The 24,120-nt window shown below is 39.9% G+C and overlaps 1 protein-coding gene across 3 annotated transcripts in view; it reads right to left on the bottom strand.

Moving 5' to 3' along the window:
* LOC143836209 (rho GTPase-activating protein 39-like) overlaps positions 1-23,567 on the bottom strand; it is a 102,612-nt gene extending 79,045 nt beyond the window's left edge. The window contains exon 1 of one of the 3 annotated variants that reach the window (XM_077335211.1): positions 23,397-23,567. In XM_077335211.1, coding sequence (XP_077191326.1) covers positions 23,397-23,407 — 11 coding nt within the window. In that variant the 5' untranslated portion in view covers positions 23,408-23,567. Of the gene's footprint in view, positions 1-22,895; positions 23,002-23,396 lie in introns of those variants that run through there. The other 2 variants (XM_077335209.1, XM_077335210.1) reach the window with 2 other exon arrangements.
* Between the last annotated feature and the right edge of the window lie 553 nt (positions 23,568-24,120).

Here is a 24,120-nt window from a genome sequence, read left to right as displayed (position 1 = left end):
TAGAGAACAAAGAGCCTTGTGAGATCTTTAAAGACTTAACATGTTTACTGAGGCATAAACTTTTGTAAACCAAGATCTGTGGGTTCTGGCTGTCCAAACCTTAAGCCACAATAAATGTGCTATGTCTAGAGTCCACTTGTGGGGGTTATATAACCAAGACTCTGTTCTTTTGGCTGCAACAGACCAATAGAACCACTGCTGAAAGAAAGCCAAGGACAGTTAACCAAGTGAAAAGTTAGAGGTCTGTTTACAAAATTTCAGTGAATAATAGCATTTCATAAATGTTTGTTCTATAAACACAGAGATGAAGCAACCGAAATACAAAGGCCCAAGGAGTAGGCCTGGCAAAACACATTTCAATTGATTGTGTTCTTGCGCATAAGCAAACTGATATAAAACCACTAAGCATGCTTGATAATGTTTGTATTTGCAAGACACAGAACATAACTAGATCTGCAACCTTAAAAACTCAAGTAGGTTTCTCACAGTCTGATTCCATATTCAATTTTCTCATAATTTTAAAGTTACAAGTAGCTTCATTTTCAGCTATGAATACTCCTGATCAGGGTATTTCTTGGAGTGGGGGGCAGCGTGTGTAGAGAAGAAGCCATGCTCTGAGTTCAGTACAATTTAGATTCTCTAGTAAAAGGAGTTTATCACTGCTGATCAAAACCAACTGAGCAATGTGAGATTCTTAAAGCATTGAAACACACTGCTTCTGCCCTTGCATTGTTCTCATTGACTGGCAAGAGACCATGGAAATTTCAACATGGCACTTATTAGGCTAAATCACATGACATTTTACAGTTGTCTTGAGAAGAAGCAAGTGTATGATTCCTCTTGACTATCTCAAATGAATCTCTAGGCCAGGAATCCCCAACAAGGTTACCATGGGCACAATGGCATTCACCAATATGCCTCAGGTGCCTACAAAATTATTTATTTTATAACCCACCACTCCCATATAAGACTGCTTGTGACAGGTAACAGTCATAAAACTTCACATTAAAATTCCCTTAACCATAAAATAATAAAACCATTACTTTGTCATATCCTGGCGGCAATATTATCCCATCTCCTTCCCTCTCAATAGGCCTCATTCCCCCTCGAGGGATAATGAGGAACAACCTGATGTACTGGCTGACTTGGGGAGTTGCCCTAGATCTTACTTCCCCTGACCTCAACCAAAGACCTAGTGGAAGAGCTCTGTTTTGCAGGCCCCACAGAACTGTGACAACTCTGTCAAAGTTCTCAAATCTCCTAGGAACTCATTCCACCAGGTTGGGACCAAGACCAAAAAGGCCCTGGCCCTAGTCAAGGCCAGACAAACTTCCCTCAGATCAGGGATTTCCAACAAATTTGCACATGCCCTGGTAGGAATTAGATGGGGTCACATAAGTCTTTTGCCCAACAAGGCTTCTTATTGTAGATTAGATTGGCTGTGCAGATTTTTAAAAATGTTTTGGCAACAGCTGCTACCATTGCAGAAGGATCTGCTCTGTTATTGAAGTTAAGCTCTAGCAATCATATTGTGGTTGGTTCTGCCTCTTCTGACAGCCATTTTGTGGCAACCATTTTGCTGCTGTGCTCACCATACTATGTCAGAATTCCCAATGTACCCACAGGCTCAAAAAGGTTGGGAACCCCTGTTCAAGGCAGAATATTTCCTGGGAGTCAACTGTGCTGATTCAGCATATACAGCACTCATGACCCACATATGCTCTGCTTTCTGAGCCCTATTAGCCTAAATAGCAAAACAGGGAATTAAAAGGATGGGATATCACAGGTGTCATGTGCCAACAATGGTTTCCCTAAAAGCTCCTGTAGCACTGTGCATTTTCTAGGATTTCTTCAATCCCCTACAATATAAAGCTAACCCCACAGTGTGAAATATTGGGGTACAGACATGACCTGAAAATTTTAAGTGTTTCTCCCACTTGTGAACTAAGCAAGAATTGAATTAACACCTTCATAAGACAAAGAAATGTTTGAACATAGATTCCAAAAATTCAACTACAGTATAACTCTGAACCTATAAATCAGATCTAAATGTCTGTGTTATATTCCTGTCCATCCACATCCCCACCACACATACTTAGTTTAGTCCTAATCAAGTATAAACATAGGTAAAGTCATAAAGAGTTTTGGAGTATAGAATGGAAGAGCAAACAAATTTCATTTCTTTTTACTATTGCTAAAAAAAGGTTGGGTTGATAACTCTGTTTAATAAATATCAGAAATAAATTTTCCCAAGAATAACTAGAGTCCAATTGGGCAGGTCATATAATCAAAAAACCAAGGGCTGTTAAGGACAGAATCTGAAATAATATTTCTCTACATGACGTATTTTGAACCAGCCTATCCCAGGATGAGCGTAAATGAATTGTCTTGTCTAAAGAGAAAGTTAACAGCAACATCCAAAGCATTAGCAGCAGAAATTATGCTACATCCGTTAGAATTTCCTGGCTCTGTCTCAATGGCTAGTGTCCAAGACAGTAAACTGCTGTGTGCCATTGTAGCAACAGCCAGCCAGCTCTGATTCTGGGGAAAGGAAGTATGACACTTTCCAGTTAGAAATAAACAAGAGACTGCATTCTTTAAAATATACAGCCTGTTTTAGCAGATGTCACCATTTCATCCTACTGTTTGATATGGTTGAGGGGGAAATTACTTAGTTTTTGTAGTTGCTATTAGATGTATAAGGTAAATACAGAGAAGTGTGAAGATGCCGAGTGTTTATTCAGCATACTCTAGGAAGGAAGACTGCTCATGGCAAATGTAACTTTAAATTTAGTAGACATTATGATAGAAGGAATCTGGAAGGACTGTCACTAGAAACAAAACAGACCAGAGTGCTTATTTGAATAGTTCTCTGTTGTTTTCCAGGTCTTTTTTAGAAACTGGTAATTATATGAAGTGGTCCAATGGAAGGCTGGATAATTCTATCACATAACTCTTGGTGACTACTTTGATGGACCAGAGGTCTGCTTGAGAGTGGATCCAGATTTCCTTGAATAGAAGAAGCCATCCTTCCACTGGAATGCTGCTGACTTCTTGGTTTGAGTTGTTTCCCATCCTAATCAGACTTTTTGGATTCAGAACTGAGTTGTCTAAGGAATCTGGATAATTGCCCTCTTCTTCTATAGAAGAGTCCTGATTGGCTCCAAGAAGGCCTTCTTTGGTTTTACCTAAATCTTGATTAAACACATTGAATTCAAATGAAAGTCTCCATTATACTGCCTTCTATCCATACGCCTCAAGGCAAAGCTTTCTTCTTATCCTTTGTTTCCACAATGATTTTTTCCAAACAATCAGCCTGTTTCCCTGAAAAGAATATGATGTGAAGACAACTTTGGAATGAAAACCTGCCATCCACGTTGGGAGCCAGAGAGTTCTTTTCATTGCAGCAGCTGATGGCATGGCTCTGGACCAAAAAATAATAATTTAATGTGGCATCCATGGTGAAGGAGATTGCTTTGAGAACTCTGAAAGAATTTTAAGATGTTTGCTGGATTCTGGCCGTAACTTTAATATTTTCTGGACCAAACGTTAATAGCTCTTGATATGTTAGCTGACTCAGTTCTGCAGAGCCTATAAGATGGAGCTCTTCTGCCAGGAGTCTGGTTGAGGCCATGTAAGGCCAGGAACATCTTGGAGCTCCCCTAACAAAACAGCAGCACCTCAGCAGCAAACTGGACCATCTGAGCTATAGTAATAATTGGCATGCTGCTGATTATTAATGGGTTTTATTCTGTACTGTATAATGTTGTAATTGGATTGTGTTTATATTTTATTGCATTTGTACTGATACTGATGTTGGAAACTGCATGATCTGGTAACACTGGGAGCGGCAGCATAAATATAAATGATGGATGTCACTGTAGAAATCTTGATTGCCATCACCATGACTTTATGCTCCTTCAGTATATAATCCACCTTCTTGTCAAGGTGGTCTCAAATGGTGCCTTGCCAATGAGAGGCCTAAGGATTGCAAAGTGTCTGTTAGTGGCATGTGAGGTTTCTTGAATTGCTCAGACATGTAAACCCTTGACTTGGTGACATGGTAGTGTCTACGAGTGGTACCTGTAAGAGCTCCTTAGTGAAGGGGAGAAGGGTGTATAATTTCTTAAGGTACCTTGGGTATTGTATATTCGCAACAGGCTGAACCATTCAGATTTTAGTTGTTTTTCAAAGTACTCAGGGAAGGGAACCAATCTTTCTGTGGGTTCTGATCTGGGGAAAATCTCCTTGTTATCTTTGTGACTAGACTTTTGCATAGCATCAGAGGGTTCCTTGACTTCCTCCTCTGGGAGTTGTTGGGAGTTTTAATGAAACATCCTAGGGACATTAGCAGTTCACAAATGAACAGGAGTTGACACTTAAGGGAAATATAAAAATTCAAACTGTATACAAATGTTTTATCTGATTCATTTGGAGTGATGCATTTTGATTTCTATTGCACAGATAAGCAGGGCAGTAACTCAGGAAAAGTCCATACATAGCCAGTGATTTTTTAAAAATCTGGAATGTGAAAGAAACTTCTTATTTTCTACAGTAAGGAACAGAACAGGATTCTTCCAATCAAACTACATCAGCACTGATGAGACAATATTTCAGTTTAAAATGTGATCTTGATGATTGGATTTCTTACATATTCCTTTCTTACAGAGAATATAACTAGACCCCAGAATAACATTGCACACAGGTCCTAAAAATACTAATACTACACAGATCCTGAAATAATACTAATAATACACAGGTCCTGAAATATAAATAATACCATATGACTATCTATAGAAAACAATCAAAAAGCTTGCTCCTGGAACTCAAACAAAATATTTATAAATGCAAAAACAGAAGTATCAATTTGCATGGCATTTTCCAGCTGCTAGTCCATTTAAATAATCAAGTTTCAAAGGGAAGGAAGGTCTTTGGATTTTTAAAGAGAAGGAAACATGGAAATACAGTCAGAGCATTTTTAAAGCAGCCCTGTATTGTGGAAACTGCAACCTTAGGAGATGCTCCTTGGCCCTTTTACCTTAGATTTAAACAGAGGTAGCCTTAAATTGTTCCCTCAGGCAGAAAATCTTGTGTGTCTCCTGTTATGCTCCCCTTCATACGTATCTTTAGATTGGCCTTTCTCAACTTTTTTACCACTGAGAAACCCCTGAAACATTATTCAGGCTTTGAGAAACCCCAGAAGTGGCACCATCATAACAGAATATAATTGAGAAATATAGCTGTATACCGGCCCACCCAGAGCCCTTCCTCTTTCCACCCCCTTCAGGCCCATTATTGGTCATTTTGGGAGGAGGGGGGAGGTCAATCTGACCACATATGGTCATAAGGTAAGGGTATCCACTGTGCAAGCACCAGGTCATGTCTGACCCTTGGGGTGATGCCCTCTAGCGTTTTCATGGCAGACTCAATACGGGGTGGTTTGCCAGTGCTTTCCCGTCATTACCGTTTACCCACCAGCAAGCTGGGTATTCATTTTACCGACCTCGGAGGATGGAAGACTGAGTTGACTTTGAGCCGGCTGCTGGGATTGAACTCCCAGCCTCATGGGCAGAGCTTCAGACTGCATGTCTGCTGTCTTACCACGCTGCCCCACAAGAGGCTCCATATGGGCATATAATCCGATAAATGTTTAACTAATTAAAATACGTATATAAAATTAATTATCTCCCACCCATTCAGGAAACCCTTCCAGAGCTGTCAAGTAACTACAGGGTTCATTAAACCCTGGTTGAGAAAGCCTGCTTTAGACACTCACCCACAACAACGACCAATCTAGGGGAATTAAGCTCAGCATCAGGGGTAATTTCCTCCTGCTTTCACAGCCTAGCTAGATTGGGAAGATGACACAGTTGCCAATTGGGAGAAGCAGAATGTGTGGTTTAGGAAATTTTAGCTGAATAGTCTGCAAGCAATCTCAAACTACCTCTAATGAGCTACCAGTAAGCACAAACAAATCAGGGGTGAAGGGTCCCCTGAATGAACCCTGTGCTTGAAACTCACTGAAGATAAGGGACATATCCAAGTCATAAAGCTAGACTGCAGTGAAGAATTATGCATTTATAAACAGCACTCCCACTTGCTGTATACATCAAAAGTTCTATAATCCAAAATTATTAGGTATAGTGTAAGAATACATAACCAGGATTGCAACAAATACGAGCTATTTCTTTTAATACCTTTTACATATTACATTTCACTCTGTAACTCTGTTATCTCTGTATGTGGGGTTATATTTGTCCTAGATGGTAGAGGCTGGAGATCTCCTGGGATTACAACTGATCTCTAGGCAACAGAGATCAGTCCACATGGAAAAAATGGCTGCTTTGGAAGGTGCACTCTATGGCATTATACCCCATTTAACTCTCTCTCCTCCCCAAACACTGCTCTCTCTTCTTTGGAATAATTGATTTGAGCAAGTTGAAAGTACTGAAACCAAAGAAAGATATTGATTTCTTAACTCACTACATATGCTAACATACATACTTAACAATCCCTCAAAAGGTCAAATGTCCTCTGTATTTTATCTCTTTTTGAAATAATTGGTTTGAACAAGCAGATTGTAATGTAACTATGACTAGTATAATGCAATGTAGTTTGGAATGGTATATATATGCTTTTCTTTGGTCTGTAAACAGAGACAAAAAATAATGATGCCCCAAGATGCTTCCATGCTTGAGAGGACAGGCAGAAGGGCAAAGTCTTAGCTAACTGCTGTCAGCAATTGATTATCTATTTGCCTATTATTCTCTTAATGTAGACATATTTATTGAACCCAAGATGTTTCCCATACAATTCAATCTCAAATGAATAGAAACAGATCCAAATTGCTGTTATTTCCTATCTATCTTGGAATCTGTTAATCATTTTCATTATGCTGTATGTTAATATACCCTCACACTTTGCCTCTAAGTATGCACTGATTACTTCCATTCCATGACAATGTATCTGAGGAAGTGTGCATGCGCATGAAAGCTCATAACTTGAATAAAACTTTGTTGGTGTTAGAGGCACTGGCAAACCACCCCATATTGAGTTTGCCAAGAAAATGCTAGAGGGCGTCATCCCAAGGGTCAGTTATGACCCAGTGCTTGCACAGGGGATACCTTTATCTTACATGACCAAAGAGATCTTTGTTGGCAAACTTAACAAGGTTATGTCCCTAACAAAGACCATCACTCTTAATTGCATCACCATCTAACCTCATCAAACTAATAGCATTAGTTATCTGTTTCTTCTGGAGTGCAAACAAATACAACCCCCCCTTCACCCAAGCCACTCTTTTTAATGCACAAATAGGCTTTTAAAGTGTACTTCTAAAAGCAGAGCAAAACATTGCTCAAGTTATTCTGTAAGACTGAGCTACATACTAATGGTCACTTTTATTGCAAACTGCACTCCCTTTGTTTGGATAGAGCCTGAATTCTATAGGAATACCAGCCAGAAGAATATACTGGAATCTGTGTGGCTGTTCTGGAAAGGTGGCTTTGTACAAGATTCCCATGAGTGTCCTTGGGAAGAGGTCTAGCAGCCTGTTCTGCTTTACTATTTCTGGTTATGCTTTGAAGATGTGAGAAAGGGTGAAATCTGATACTGACAAAGCATCCCCATCTTCAATTGTTATCTATAAAATGTATCATTTCAGGCCTTGGGGAAGGAAGAGCCCTCAGCAGGGTATAATGCCCTATAGCCCACCTTCCAAAGTAGCTATTATATCCAGGGGAATTGTTCTCTGTTGTCCGTAGACCAGTTGTAATTCTGGGGGGTCTCCAGTGATTACCTGGAGGATGGCAACCCTAGTCACAACATTAAATTACAAAAATAATATTGTCATTAAAATAATATTGTTAATAAGCAAAAGCCAAAGACAGTGAGCAATAAAAGTATAAAAAAACCCCAATAAATCATCTCCCCCAAATATTGGGACAGCATGAAATGCTTATAAAATTTCTACAAGGAGGCCATGTTGATCTGGCCTTTTATCTGAGAAAGAAATTCCACTGAGCAGTTACCACAAGGGAGAAGGCTAGCTCCTTGTGGTGGCCAACTTCAATGCAGAAGAAAAAGATACATGAAGGAAGACCACATCCAGGCCTAGGAGATGGGGGAGGAAGTATTCACAATGGAGAAGATCAGGCTGCTTTAATGTTCTATAACAAAGACTTTCCCTTCCTATGGTCTGACTGTTAGCTTCTGTCTATTATTTCGAGATTACTTTCTGTACTTCTTTCATTTGTGTGTCTGTATAAGAGATTTGTTTATTCTTTGAGCATAAGGCACACACCAATACCTCCTCTGGTTTGGGCACTGCCCTCCTCCCCAAATTTTATTTGCAACTGTAAAGAACACAATCCCAGTTTGGTTTAGGCACTGAGTGTGTGAAACACCCATTTCACAAGGCAAATTTTTAAAACTCTGAGTGCAAACAGGCAGATTGATGCAATGGAGCATTTGAAAATGGCAAAGCATGGATAGTGTTTATTTGTGCAGGCATTCTAGTATATCTGCCAAATCATGTTGAAGTGCCCACCTGCATCAGTTTGTCTATTTGCAAACAGTTAAATTGTTAAGTTATATGTCAGACTATGCTTGCTGTTCTCAGGATGTATAATTTTTGTATGATTATATCCAGGAAGTATAGAATCATAGAGTTGGAAGGGGCCATACAGGCCATCTAGTCCAACCCCCGGCTCTACGCAGGATCAGCCCTAAGCATCCTAAAGCATCCAATAAAAGTGTGTATCCAACCTTTGCTTGAAGACTGCCAGTGATGTCATTGGACATTATAGTAGCTATAATGTCCAATTTATCTTAGCAGCCTTCAATTGGTTTTGTGCATTTAAACATAATGGAGTATGCTTGAAACACATGTTTCACCATGGTCCATGTCACTTATGTTCTAGCCTTTGGTTACAGATGGAGTGGCTTAACTTGGAGTATCGCTTCATATACATATTACCATATACCACAAGCAGTAGATAACAACAGTATGTTTTTCTCCTCTACAGTGGTCACATGTGCATTTCAGGAAAGGTAACAACAGTAAGTTTTTCTCCTCTACAGCGGTCACATGTGCATTTTAGGAAAGAGTAATAAGGTAACTATAGATGGTGCATGACCAGAAATCCTGCTGGAATTTGCCATACTCACTCCTCCTGCCAAGATGGACACTGAGAGGAAAAGGGTTTGGAGCAAGTTGTTTCCCGTTTAATCTGTCCAGAGGGAGGAAAATAGTCAAGAGTTTTTAGAAGTAAAAGCAACTTAGAGAAACTACAAGGATATGCTGTTGCTCTGAGGGACTGGTGCTGCTTTAAGACCAGCATTGCTTGTCCTCTGTGCCTTTGATCTTCCCATTTGGGCAATCTGTATTTTGAAAGATTTTAAAAGATTCTTTATGAGCTGCCCCTTTCCATTTCCTATAGACCCAACCATAATGGTCACAGCACTTACCATTTCTGCCGAGGGAAACATCCTAATCAGCATGGACCCACATCTTTTTTTGAACATCTGACAGTATACAATAAACTCCAATTCTCAGCTCCACACTCATCTGGAGCATACATCTACTTATAAGATGCACTCCAATGCAAAAACCTTTCACTGTAACCTCAAGCCTAATAAACTGTACTTAGGGATATACCTGTTGCAAGTCTGCAAACATGGAGAAATGCTGCAGAAGTCCGCTTACTGAAAGCTCCACTTTCAAAGTGATATTAAGGAATGTAACATTACAAAGAATCTCGAAAATGGCAGTGTATGTGTATGTAGATGTAGATCTTTTAAAACAGCAAATTTCTCATCACCATAATTGCAGAGAAATTGCAGAGAGTCATTTAAAAAGTGTAGCCATAGTGGTATGCAGTAGAAAAAAGGGTTACAGAGCATGTATTTGTAGGAGTCAACTGCTATTGGAAACAAGTCACCAAGATTTTCTGAAATTCAACAGTTGTAATAATTACATATATAATGTATAAAAATAAAGAAATATCTGAAGTTTCATAGGTGGGGTTGGGGATCTAGGGATTTAAAAAGCATGCTTCTGTGTTTGAAATGTTCTGTCCTTTCTCCTCACTGTATAGACCAAGTCCCAATTTATTCTATATTAATTAATTCGTTTGGAATATTTTGCCTAGAACATACAAACAATAAGGCTGAATAGTATATGCCATCATTTCAACAACTATACAGAACTCTCAGCTTTGCCATTGTGAGGATGCTATTTTTTTCTGCTTCATGTGATTTTTCTCTAGATCATGTACTGAACGGTAGTAGTAGGACACGGGAAATAAATGGTTAGCCGTGTTGGTCTGAAGTAGCACAATAAAATCAGAGTCCAGTAGCACCTTTAAGACCAACAAAGATTTATTCAGGGCATGAGCTTTCGAGTGCTGACAAAGAGTGCTTGCACTCGAAAGCTCATGCCCTGAATAAATCTTTGTTGGTCTTAAAGGTGCTACTGGACTCTGATTTTATTAAGAGAATCTTTGGGCATGGATATTCGCAGCAACAGCAGAAGCTAATTACACAGACAACGGCTTTCCCTCTTGAAAGTGGAGCCTCTGCCCCCAGCTTTCTATGTGATGAGAACCAATCGTGTAATGACAGCAGACCCATGTTTTTAAATTTGCTGTGGGCCCACATTCTTGATATTTGGCATGCTTGCTAGACTAGCCTTTTCAACATTTAATGGTTTCAAACAGTCCCTTTGAGAAACGTTCTGCAAGATGCTATCTTTTTCAGACTTACTACAACTTGGATTCAGAGACGTAGTCTGGAAAGTGGTGCCACTTGGGGCTTCACACTACAACAGAGAGAAATTCCTGAAAGAACTAATTCAGAGTGACTTATTATTTTTAAAAGCCGTTGACTGGAATATGGTTTTTGAAGGAAGCTGGCTTTCTTTCTCTTGAGTTCTGTTTTCCATCATAACTTTCCCATAAAATAGGGTGTGAAGTCATAGTTTCCATTTTCAAAACAACAAAATCTTGCATGGAGCCAGGAGTCAGGGGTTCCAGATTCAGCAGTAATAAAAGTCTACCCTATCCTACCATTTACAGCACTCAGATTTTGTAATTGGAAGAGGTTGGGCAAATTTTATACAGCTGCATGCTTTCTGCACCTTTTAGGCAGAATGTGAAAGTCTAGCTTGAGGTATAAACAGCATTGGACAAACAGGACATTAAAAATGGCATTATTCAGAAAACTGTGTCAAAATACTGCCATTTCCTATGATATGCTTTTGCTGATCTAAAGGTTGCCATTCAGAGCTGGTGAAGACCTAACTATAGACAATGATCTGATTAGAATTAATATAACCAAGGAAGCTGTGGAGTGAAACAAGATGAACAGAACTAATTAACATCTGTAAAAAGTGGGTCATCCTGAGCTATTAGGACACTTTTAAAAGTTTTTTGCTTTAGGATGCTTAGGGCTGATCCTGCGTTGAGCAGGGGGTTGGACTAGATGGCCTGTGTGGCCCCTTCCAACTCTATGATTCTATGATTCTATGATTCTAAGTCTTTTGACTATGGAGTAACCCCTGAAATATTCTTCAGATTCCAAGTAACCCTGGAAGTGATGCCAGCTGGCTATGCCGCTTGCCACACTCCTGGAAGTCACATGTTTTCAGTGTGCATGGCAACATTAATAAAATGAAAAATACCTGTTAAATAAGAAGTCAGTTTCATTTTTCTGTGAGTAATACCTTGCCTGAACACAACATAGGAGCATTAATTTCAGCTGTCATAAAGCTCAACAGGCAAAGCAGCAATTCTTGACAAGGGAAATGATCTGTGTGATTTGCAAATCACTTGTAATTTGGGGGAGATTTCCAGGTACCACCAGGAGGTTGGCAATCCTAGCAAGACCTGGGAATATATTTTCTCAGGGTCAGAAATGGCTGTCAGGGCAAAGGGAAACCTGAGAATAAAGGAATTCTTGTGCTAGGCTGTGCACAGTCCTTGCACTGGATTGACTAATAGTTCTCAGATAGGGATGCCAGCCTCCACGTGGGACCTGAAGATCCCCTGGAATTACAATTCACCTCCAGACTACAGAGATTGGTTTCCCTGGAGAAAATGACTGCATTAGAGGATAGACCGTGGTACTAGAACCAATTCTCTCCTGCTTGAATTTCTGAATCTCTTTGCTTGCAACAGCCTTTCTCCAGCAATTTTCTTCTGAGAGGGGGGATATTGGAGGAGTCAGTGGGGGGAGGGTGCAGGTTTATGGTTGAGGCTGAGGTCTGCGAGGTAGAGCGTTGCCCCCCCCAGTGGGTCTGAAGTATACATCACCTCCCCCCATTCTCTATCGCCTTGGGAGGTGGGAGCAGATTGTGATTGGCTGCCGCCATGTTATGTTATGATTTTTAATGTTTTTAATGGGGTTTTAAGACAACTGTCACCCGCCACAAGCCTACCCAGGGAGTGGCGGGAAATAAATCAAATAATAATAATAACAACAACAACATTCAGCTCTCCCCTCCCATTCCTTTTCCATTGTGTGTGAATTCAACAAGACTACCACAGACCAGACTGATGAACAGAAAGTCACTTTGTCCTCCTAATTTCTCTGTTAGCTATTTACATTTAAAAAAAATTAAATTAACCCCCCCCCCCAAACTGGAGTAACCCCTCTGGGGCTCTGGAGTAACTCTGGGGTTACTAGTAACCCTGGTTGAGAATGACTGTATTAAAATATATATGGTACACAGCAATCCTAAAATGTGTTACACCCTTCTAAGCCTAGGGCTCTGTTTAGGATTGTGCTGAAGAAACCCAAACCCTGGAGAAAGAGGGTTTTGAATCTCTTGATGAATCAACACTGTTGCAGTAGATTCTCCCTTTAAAGTTATTTTATACTAGATAATGTAATTTCTGTTGACTATTGTTTCAAATTGGCCTTTCTTTAGAACCTCGTGACTGATATATATCATGCATCTGATGATGTGAGTTCTGACTCATGCAAGTTGATGACAGAATAAATGTTGTTAGTCTTTAAGGTGCCATTAAGTTTCTGTTCAATTAGAACAAAAAAAAGTGGCATATGCTGCCAAGACCTTGTTACTCTTCTGTGGTATGTCCTGAATCACAGTTTAATAAACTAAAAGTGTCACTGACTTGAAGATTACTAGTAGTGCAATCCTTCAGAAAGTTACGCCCTTCTAAATGCATGGTTTTAGAAGAATATAACTCTGATTAGGATTGCTCTTTTTAGCAATGAATTTTGGAGCTGCTGCAAGTTTAATCAATAGATTGCTCAATTAAATTCCTTTGATTAATCAGTAGGCCTGAGAGTCTAGAGAATGAATTATTATTATTATTATTAGATTTTATCATTTCACAAAAGTATTGACCTTGAGGAAATTAATTGTTGATTGTCCTACTCTTTAGAACAGCTAGTTTTGCATCCAGTAGCATCTTAGAGATATCTGGAAGGGAGCTTTGACTCATGAAACTGCTACCAGGCTTGAATCTAGCTGTTCTTGGAGGGGAAAACAAACAGCTTTCCAACTTATCTTTAGTTCTATGCATGCCTAAAAAGACAGCACATGGAGTTTCCATATGAAGGCTTAATTATAATTACAATTAGCTCATTAAAAACCTCACTAGTGCTCCCAGTAAACTTGGATGAATTATGATGAAACCAGATCCTCATGTTTACTCTCATTTTAATTTATACTATAAAGGCTGACATTATTGGCTCTTTGAGCTCAGACAGCCTGGAGGATTTTCATGTAGACTGCATGTTACAACAAGACTATGACAAGCAAGCCAACAAAGACTTAGACTAAGGGAATCTAAAGAATAATATGTCCTTGAAAGAATAAAGCATTCTTTTGCTAGCTAATGGCAAGTCAGGGCCAAAACAGAGTATGGGGTCCATGAAGTATAACACAGAGAAAAGGGATGTGGTGGTGGCAGCAGTGGAGCATTTATTGTGTATTCAGTATTCAAGTCTTCAGTTACATTTCATTGATAATATTTTCTAGCTCAAATTGATTAATTTCCCTTAATTTTTTATCTGAGATCTTCCGTATATTTAGTGCCTCAGTCCCTAAAGAATCCCCCAAATTTAACTTCAAATGCTATTTATCTAAAACAAATTTTAAAAATGTCTCGGGGTGAGGAGATGCAAGGCTAAATGCAGCACTTGGGCTGTCAGATCTAATAAGCATCACGATTTCTGTGCCTGCAATTATTACAGAGAAAGAAGAATAGAAGGGTGCATATTTTCTTAGGATATATATGTATTTAAAAGTTGGTATATGGCTGGCACAAGGTCCCATAACAGTAGAAACTGGAACCTTGGTGTCTCAGATTCCAGTCCAACAGATTTACTACTCCACTGGTTCTTATTTTATCTTCTTGTAATAGATGTTCCATACTCTGAGCATTAATGTACACATAGAAGAAACATGAATAACATGCCCCAATATTTTGCCACTTATCTGAGGTACTCCTGCACAGGATTAAACCTGTCAAGTTTGATAGGCCTCCTCCATACGCATTATTCCCAATTCTCATGGTGTGCAACCCATTACTTGCCAGTAATGTTTTGTTAGGGAAGCTTAAGCTGTGGTCCTTAAAACTTGAATACCCTTCTCTATAACCAATTTACCCAAAGTATTCTTTCACCCCCCCCTTTCTTTAATTATCCACTTCTAGAGAAAGAACTGACAATGCCACTTGGGTTCTGAAGCCCTTCACTTTACTTTAGAGCTTGTAGACAGCGGTAATATGCTTATAACTGTGCCTGGCAGCATCATTCAATCCTACATAGTTATGCAGGAAGGTATAATGGTCACTGGGTTTGATGACGTTTTGCTATCTTCTCTGAGAGCCAACTTAGTGTAGTGGTTAAGAGTGGCGGATTCTAATCTGGTCAGCCGGGTTTGATGCCCCGCTCTTCCACATGCAGCCAGCTGGGCGCTCATCACAGCACTATTAGAGCTCCTCTGACCAAGCAATAATATCAGGGCTCTCTCAGTCTCACCTACCTCACAGGATGTCTGTTGTGGGGAGAAAAAAGGGAAGGCGATTGTAAGCTACTTTGAGACTCCTGGTAGAAAAAAACGGCATACAAAAATTCTTCTTCTTCTGTCATATCCCAGATCTAAACACCAGGGAGACAGTAAACATCACAAGCCAAAAAATTGGACAATGTATAGCTGCTTCTGTACCTCTCAGCATGAACTCATCAACCACCATGACCTATCATTTTCTGCAGGTGGTGGCTGAATCACCTCTGTCCTTGAAAAGCTGTGTTCCTTCACATAAGGTGTAGCCTACTGGAGATGTTCTCCATCATGGTACTCATCGATTCTTCTTGGAAAGCCCCTGAAAGTGGTTCATTAGTCTGAATGCTTCAAAATGCTTTTTGACCTTCCTGAGTCATTCTCTTCCAGGCAATTCCTATCACATACTAATCCTCTTCTCATCCTTGACAGTCTCTGCCTGATCTTGTTCTTGCTGCAGCACGCTTGTGTACTCAAGCTCTTACCTTCTCCAACTAAGCAACCAGTTTACACTTGCTGCAACTGTAGTCTATGATCCCTTCAGGCAAGAAAACACCTCACACCTTACAGATCAGCACCAGAGTCCTTGCTTTCCATGTTCTTACCTCCAGCTGACGTTCAGTACCTGTTTCTACTGCTAGAGAGGATCTTTGCTCTCTCTCCTTTTGCTTGAAGGTTGCCTCAAACTTCTGTGACATCTTTAAGTAATGGGGGTTTTGCAGAAAAATTAAATCCCCCCCTAAAAAAATATCAGCCTGTGCTCTGAGTATATGGTGATTTGATTTAGCATGGTTATTTTTGCTTGATCTATTTCAACAGAATTCAACTTTCTTCTATAAAAGTTGCTGAACTACCACACCACTTGCAGTACTTGTTAGTTTCATATCAGATTGGAGATTAAAGTACCCCTTAACCACATGGTTTTAATTTCACCTGCATTGCCAGTTCAATGACTTCATAATTTGATTGCTTTAAACTGGCTCATTTTATATGTTTGTCTCAAATGTTGACAAATTAATTAAGCTCTCTCACAATTCCTGGGGATAATCGCCTGAGAAACATTAATTAAAATTCTGAGAGTATTATCTATTACTATATTGGTAATTCATTCATTGTTACTAATGTTACAAAACAATACAATAATGTTACTAAACATTGCTGAACATTTTCCACCTCATATCTCAGATGTCTTTAAATGACTTCTATTAAAAGCAAAAGCATTCATTGTTACTGAATAAAGGACCAAAGGATCAGTGTTATAGCTTCTTCACCATGCTGTTGAATTCACACTTTCAGAGAGTAGCTGTGTTGGTTTACAGAAGAACAGCTAGATACAAGTCCAGTAATATCTTAGAGACTAACAAGATGGTCAGAGTATGAGATTTCAAGAGTGAAAGTTCATCATAACACATCAAAGGGAGCATTGACTCTCCAAAGTCAAACCCTGAAAATCTCGTTGGTTAAGATGCTACTGGACTCATGGTTAGCTGTCAAACTCACTCAGCTCTTTTGCCTCTTTCCCTTTCTAATTGCTTTCCTGACAGGTCTGTGATGCTTCATTACTGAGTATTCTGTTGCTTGCAGAGTCAAGGGCTTGCTTGTACGCTAATCCAGCTAAATATATACTTCTTGAAAAAAGTACTAACCTCATTTTTGTTCAACCAGTCGCAGTGGAACCAAGCTCATAGTACTTAAATGCTCATGTCCCCAAATAGTGTCTCTCTTTCAAGCAGCAGCCATGACAGATTTCTGCAGACATGTGCTGCTCGGAATCAGCACTATAAGGTATTTCATTTCCAGGTTCCTTTCTCTTTAGCATTCCTCTTCTTTGTAGCCATATTACTGCCCACTATGATCCTCAAAAAATAAAAAGGGGCCCATGGCAGTAATTGGGCAGGTTACAAAAAAAGGCCTCTCATTTGTGGACAATACCATGGTGGTTCGCTGATCCCTGGCCACTGGTATCAAATAATAAAAAATGAAATGTTGTGCTGTAGGATGAATGTAATCTTAGTGAATGGGCTATTCTGTAAAACAAGCAACAAACAGTATATCATTCTATAGCAGCCTTTCTTAACTTTATTACCATTGAGAAACCCCTGAAACATTCTTCAGGCCTTGAGAAACCCCAGAAATGATGTGATGGTGCAGAATGCAGTCAGGAAGCATAGCTGTGTATATGCCCACCCAGGGCCCCTCCCCTTCCAGGCCCATCATTGGCCATTTTGGGCTTTATAGTAATCAAAATTATGAAATATTGTATAGAAACACTCTATTCAGAGTTAAATTAATGTTGTTATAGTTATGGGAACAAAACAGAATCTAAATAATATTGAATTTTATGTGAATAAATTATTTAACTCAATCTACCCTGATTCTAAGAGCCTCTTGTGGTGCAGAGTGGTAAGGCAGCCGCCTGAAAGCTTTGCCCATGAGGTTGGGAGTTCAATCCCAGCAGCCGGCTCAAGGTTGACTCAGCCTTCCATCCTTCCGAGGTCGGTAAAATGAGTACCCAGCTTGCTGGGGGGTAAACGGTAATGACTGGGGAAGGCACTGGCAAACCACCCCGTATTGAGTCTGCCATGAAAACGCTAGAGGGCGTCACCCAAGGGTCAGACATGACTCGGTGCTTGCACAGGGGATACCTTTACCTTTACCCTGATTCCTTCCATAAATCAGGAATCTTAATTATGCCCAACCAAGAATAGGGAAAAGGAGAAAGATTCCATATCTTCCTCTGCAGTAAATTGTGATTGCAATGCTAAGAATGCTTTCCTGAGGATAAGTCTCATTGAATAAAATGAGACTTACTTCCAAGTAGATATTCTTATAACTGCTCTCTGTACTAACTTCAACAGAGAATTCTTAAACATTTTAAAATGCATTTGATGTTTCCCACTTGCTTAACCCAATACATAAGTCATGTAAATTAAATCATGATACCAAGTAAGAATGTAAAGCCCTCCAATATTTATTGCATTTCTACACTACTCATCTGTTGGCCTATTCAAAGTTACAGATATTGAGATAAAGGCAACGAATTTTAAAATACATTAGAAATAGCAACTGTAATAAAACCCTCACTAACATCCAATCCAAGTTAATATAGATCAGAACATAGAGAAATAAAAGGAGTAACAGCCTCAGCATGTTTGCTTGAAGTAGGGTTGCCAATAGCCTGGAGAAAAAAAGCTTCTGCTGCTTTAATATAAGTTTAATCGGATGGATAGGTGATGCCATTTACCTCCCTACCACAAGAAGTCTCTCCTGCACATTTCTACCCATCCGTTAGAGAGACAGGATAGTTTTTTCTTGAGATTGTTCAAAACCGTACTGGGAGGCAGATCTTAATTAGTTCAAAATAATTTACTGATAAAAGTGTGTTTAGAATTGCAGCCTTACAATGGCAGATTTGGCAGCTTACCTAAACATCTGCAAACATTAAAATGACACTATTTTATAGGATTTATATGACAGTGTTGGCTCCATAGTATCATGAGCCAACACATATTATTTTGACTCCCGCTGGGTCTGAAAACTAAGTTTTAAAATATGCAATACCAAATGCATTTTGAAAACTAGCACATAGCCTTCCAAAATTTAAACATGTAAATAATGTATCTGAAATCTTCAGCCTGTAATAACTGTTTTTCCTGCTCAGAAAGCTTCACCATAGACTCCATTTGTTCCCTTTGTTGAGCAAGAGGCTGTAATCCTCCAATTTGCTGATCTGCACAGGTGCACAGGCTGTAGGCTCCACATGGCTGCATACAGACCGGATTAACAAATGGGCAATGTTTATAACAACATGTAAGGACTACTGAAAACAGACAGATTAGGCTTTAGGAAACAGCATGCATGAGGGGCAGACTTGTGCTATGACTCTGAAATGCATACAGCTGTCTTATCTGCTTGTCTCAGAACAGAAACAATAGAAACTCCTTGCTCTTTTATCAATTTGTAAGCATTTCTAATGTTTTACTTTGAGCCAAGCAAGGCCTCTTTCCATTTTAAAGAGCTGAAATGTTGACCCACGTGTCATTTTGACTCTGCATGAATCCTTGTGGCACTTGAGCTGTACTAAGAACTCGGGATCCTACAAACTCTGCAGGTTGAAACTGGTCTTTTAAATACCAGCAGCAATCATAAACCTCTAGATTATAAAACAGCCTAGGCATCCTGTGGTTTTTCATTAGTTTATATAATCACAGAGTATCACAGCATATGTTTTACTTAGACATACTTATTCTGAAAAAAAGAAACCATGAAAACAATTCAAACAGAAACCTGTCTCACTTTCTCACATTTTAGATATCTACAATAGCTACATCAGATAGTACCATATTCATGCAACCTGGATCCAAAGAATAAGAGTCCATTTCTTAATAAACAATACAGTTTACCAAAAACAAACTCGGTTATAAGAACAGTTGACAAATATAAATGATAGTTAATGGCAGCTATTGGTTTGAGCTGGTGTCAAACCAGTACAGATATCAAGGTGTCATTTTTACCAGATTCAAGTGGAAAGCCCTGTTGGTCTGAAGCAGCAGAACAAATTTAGAGTCCAGTGGCACCTTTAAGACCAACAAAGCTTTATTCAAGGTATGAGCTTTCGTGAACACACACACTTCCTCAGCACACTGCAGAAATAGAAACAATTGCTTCTGAAGCTGATTTCCTGGTCTATTCAAGTGGCTTTCTTTCTCTTTATTAATATTGATGATATCTGAGATTTGATTTTTTAAAAATCAGTTTAGAACAAAAAGCTGAAGTGACAGCACTGATTAAGGGAAGCAGCATTGAACATCTTACAGTATTTTCCAAGTTTACCACTACCATACTGATCAGTGAACATAATTTTTTGTTTCCACACTGGAAATTCCCATGACAAAGAAGTGATAAGATGGTTTAAAATAACAGAAGACTGTTTTCACATTAAAATAAGGAAGAAGTGCCTTGTGTTTGAAACTATTCTTCAGTTTCCTCCAGAGATTATTCACTTCCTATTGTATTTATTTATTTAAAACTTTTATATGCCACCTTTCCACTCAAATTGGGTCCCCAAGGCAGCAACATGCGCTCTACGCAAATATTCTGTTCCTTTATCTTCCCTAACTATCTAAGTTCAACAACTACAGCAAATTTAATATAGGCAAACCACTGGTACACATAATTTGAATGTATCTCTTTAATCTTTGCTAGTAAAAAGAAAAAATGAAAATCAGGCAAAAAGGTAGTAGAGACAACTTCTCTGTGAACATCAAGATAAACTTAGTAAAATCCTGTTCCCATGGGGTAGTTCGTATTCATCTGGGCTGTACATACACGTTGCATTGTCTATTAACATATAGACATGTAGTCGCCAAAAGAGAGACTACAGCCAAGAAATTGGAATGAGATTCGAAACTTGGAAGGCAGCCATGAAGGTACTGCTGGACACCAAAATTATCATCAAGGTGTGGCTACACTGAGAAGAGTAAGTTTTATACCCTGCTTTTCTCTATGGCTTACAATCACATTTAAAAAATAGTTTTCCCCTTTGAATTCCCTCTAAAGTTTTTTCAAGTCTCTTAGAAGAATAAAACATATTCAGTTTATAAAATTTTCAAGTAAACATTTTTATTTAAATATATATTACTTTAATGTTTGTTTTGGAAGATATATCTCCCCTCAGACGCCCTTCTATGACTGAACAATCTGACCTGCCCAGGGATTGTCATTGTTATTATTCTGTTAAAATACTGTTCTGGTTGTCATTTTATGCTATGATTATGTTATGCCATGTGATGTTATGATTGTTATTTATTGCTTTGTTATAATATTCTATGTAACCATTCTACAGTGTTTAATGTAAACTGCCCAGAGCCGTATGGAAGGGATGGATGGATAAATGGATACGACGAGGCAACAAAATAAACAAAGGGAAGTAAAAATGCCAAAAGTCCACAAGGCAAAAAGATCTGTTGAACAAGCAAAATCAGGATCAAATATGTTTCAATCAGGATTCAGGGAACAACTAGGTAATCTACATGACCAATTCTCCTAGCAATTTTATTTAAGATACACCATGCGTTATATACATACATTACAAAATAGGTGGTAGTGCAGAAAGAAGAATATTTAACATTTCCCCCCCACAAATTCTTGCCCCCTTGCTCCCACCAAGTTACTGTTAGCTCCTGTAGAGAACAAAACAGGTTCCATACAAGAGTTAACAGCAGCGTGTGTGTTGTGGGCAGGGAGAGATTAGTGATTTAAATATTGTTATCATTCAAACATAATATTTTGTAATTGGCTTACTGGTTGACTGACTGAATAGTAATCCGCTTCAAGTCTCAGTGAAAAAGGCAGATTATAATTAAAAATACTAAATAACCCCTATTGCCCAAGCAGTGGAGCCATGGTCCAATTTTGGGTGCCCCACAGCTGCCTTTAAAGTAAGGCACAGAGAATCCTAATCACAGTTTGCACCTTATCTAATTATGCCCTAGGACTGCAATTATGTGATCATTTAGGAAGTATGCCATACTGAATTTAGTGGGACTTGATTTTAGATAAATATCAATCAAGCTTTATGTCTTTCCTAAGAGAATTTATCAACTAGGCTGGGAGCCAAAGACCTGCACAACTAATTTTGTGTACCGAAAGGACAATTTCTGAAAAAGCAGACCTCAGGTCAAATTATGTACAACTTTTCAAACTGAAGAGACTCTGTTTGCAATATGATCTGCTCCGCAAAGAAAAATGTCATATTAAAGAAAAATGCCTATTGGGCATGCCCAATCTCTTAGGCACATCTGAAGCAGTTTTTTGTGTGTTTTTTAAAAAATTCCAGGCCTGTTACAGAATATTATTAGTTCCTCATATATCTTTAAAGCTGTCTTAAGAAAAGTAAGACATAAACATGACTTACTTAGGTTCTTCAAAGCATTTAATAATGATAGAAAATAGGACAAGGGAATACTGGCCCTTCTGCTGGTGTCCAAGTGTATTACATGAAAATCAAAGTGCAAAGCTCAAAACCAAGCATACTCCTAGTTAACATAAGTTCATCTCATTAGGAGGTATTGTTACATTTTTTTGCATTATTCTCTGGCATCATCATGCAAAGACTGTCCACAGGACACAAAAGAGGCACAAGAGATCAGTATCTGACCAGCTAAAGGAAACAGCATCCTGACAAGAACAGTTAGCTCAATCAGCACACCCACACAAGGATCCTACTTGAGAAAAGAACACAAAGGATCTTATCCCGGTTGATATGTGGAATGGCTTTGTTGGTCACTTATTAGTCCCTACAAAAACTACATAGCTAAAAAAAGCAAGAAACTTAACAAATCTATTACTCATATTATATTTCAGTTTAGTTGAGAATCCCATATGCTGTACGTAAATTCTAAAATTATTAGATTTCCCCTTCTCCCTTCCTATTATGCAGACAGGAAATGGAGGTCCCAAGGAAAATAAAATAAAGAGTGTTGAGAAAACGCCATGGCACTATCATACGGTAACCACAGTACAGCTGTGCTCAAAAGTTACACTTTTATAAAAGTTCTAAAAGTGTATGCTCAAGAAGATCACGATGCCAGTCGGTTGTCCATTAATCAACCTGTGGTCATAACTAGGACAGCTAACTACTGTAAAGGTGGATACCCCGCCCTCTTCCGAGGCATGAAGCATTCACTCTACTCCGGGTTAGTTGTTGCCAGCATGGTGCCAAGGTGACAGCCATTATCTGCGGCATGCTAAAGTGCGAGGTTTAAATGCACTACACACGCTCTCCAAGGGCAGCCACGGCACCGACCACGCATACCGGAGCAGTCGTGTAATCTAAAGCAGCAGTTTAAGGGACCCCTACCTAAACCCATTCACATGACCGTCGGTCGAAAGGAGCCTCGCCGCAAGAGAGAACAATCAATCTCGCCCGTGGAGGACGCGCAGTCTGTTTATGGAGAGGCTCGGAGCGGACTGAGCTGCATCTCCGCCACAGTCGCCCAAGCCCGCTCCTTAACCACCCCCCCACCCCCATTATCTTTCCCCCTCCCCTCTATTGTCCCTCTTTCAATGGTACGGCGTCCCCTCCCGCCCCCGGGGAGAGCCTATGGCTGGCTCGGAGAAGCTCGCGAGCAACTCTGGTCTTGTTCAGAGCCCAAAAGGGCCCCGAAAGTTTCCCTGGACTCCTCGCCTCTCCTCTCCGTGCGCCTTAGGCGCGAACCCGCCAGCGCGGAATGGCGGCTGAGGCGCCTCTCTACTTTCCCTTCTGCTCGGGGCCCAGCCCTGCGCTCCGCCCAGCTCAACAGGTAGGAAGGCAGGGAAGGCCCCCCGAAAGTTACTGACTCAATCGGACGGCCGAACTCACCTTTCCGCCATGTCCCCGCTCGGGCCGCGCCGCCCGGGGTTTGCTCCTGGTGCCCCTCGGGCTGAGCGAAAGCTGCTGCTCCAGAAAGCGATAGGCTCAGGATGTGAAACTCGATCCCGCCTGCCGCTGCAGCCCCTCCCGGCTTCGGGTGGAGTGAGCCAGGCGGGACCCGCTCTCCGGTCCCTCTGGTGGGGAAAACTAGCTCGAGCCTGCAAGCGGAGTCTGGAGCGCAAAGAGGCTGGAGGTGAGGCGTTAGTCAGCCTCCCCAGCAGCTTACTAGAAGGATACAGCGCTCGTGTGTATGTACGTGCGGGCTTATTCTTGAGCTGTGCTACTCCAGTGTCATCAAGAAGTACGGCGACCGTTCACCGTGAACAAAGTGTAGTGAGAAGTCTTCCTAGTTTTACTAAGCTGGTTAAAACCTGTAATGGCGGGAAAAGGCATTGTCTCTACCCCCCATAGTGAGAAATACAATCATAGTTCTTGATGAATGCTAATTCAGCAACATCCCTTGGGAGTTGTTGAAGAAGAGTGAGGTTTAGGTCGGCGAAAGAGCTGGTTGAAAACAAATAAATTAATGTGACCAGATTTTAACATTGGTAAAGTGGGACACCATTGACCCGGGGGGGGGGGGTCTTGATTAAAAATTTGGTCTATATGGAGCAACAAAAACTTTCATAGGACACATAGAACGCAAAAATAGTATTGTAATATATTTTAATTT

This window comes from Paroedura picta, chromosome 4, assembly GCF_049243985.1.
Source record: "Paroedura picta isolate Pp20150507F chromosome 4, Ppicta_v3.0, whole genome shotgun sequence".
Lineage (NCBI taxonomy): Eukaryota > Metazoa > Chordata > Lepidosauria > Squamata > Gekkonidae > Paroedura > Paroedura picta.
This window is presented reverse-complemented; position numbering and strand designations above follow the sequence as displayed.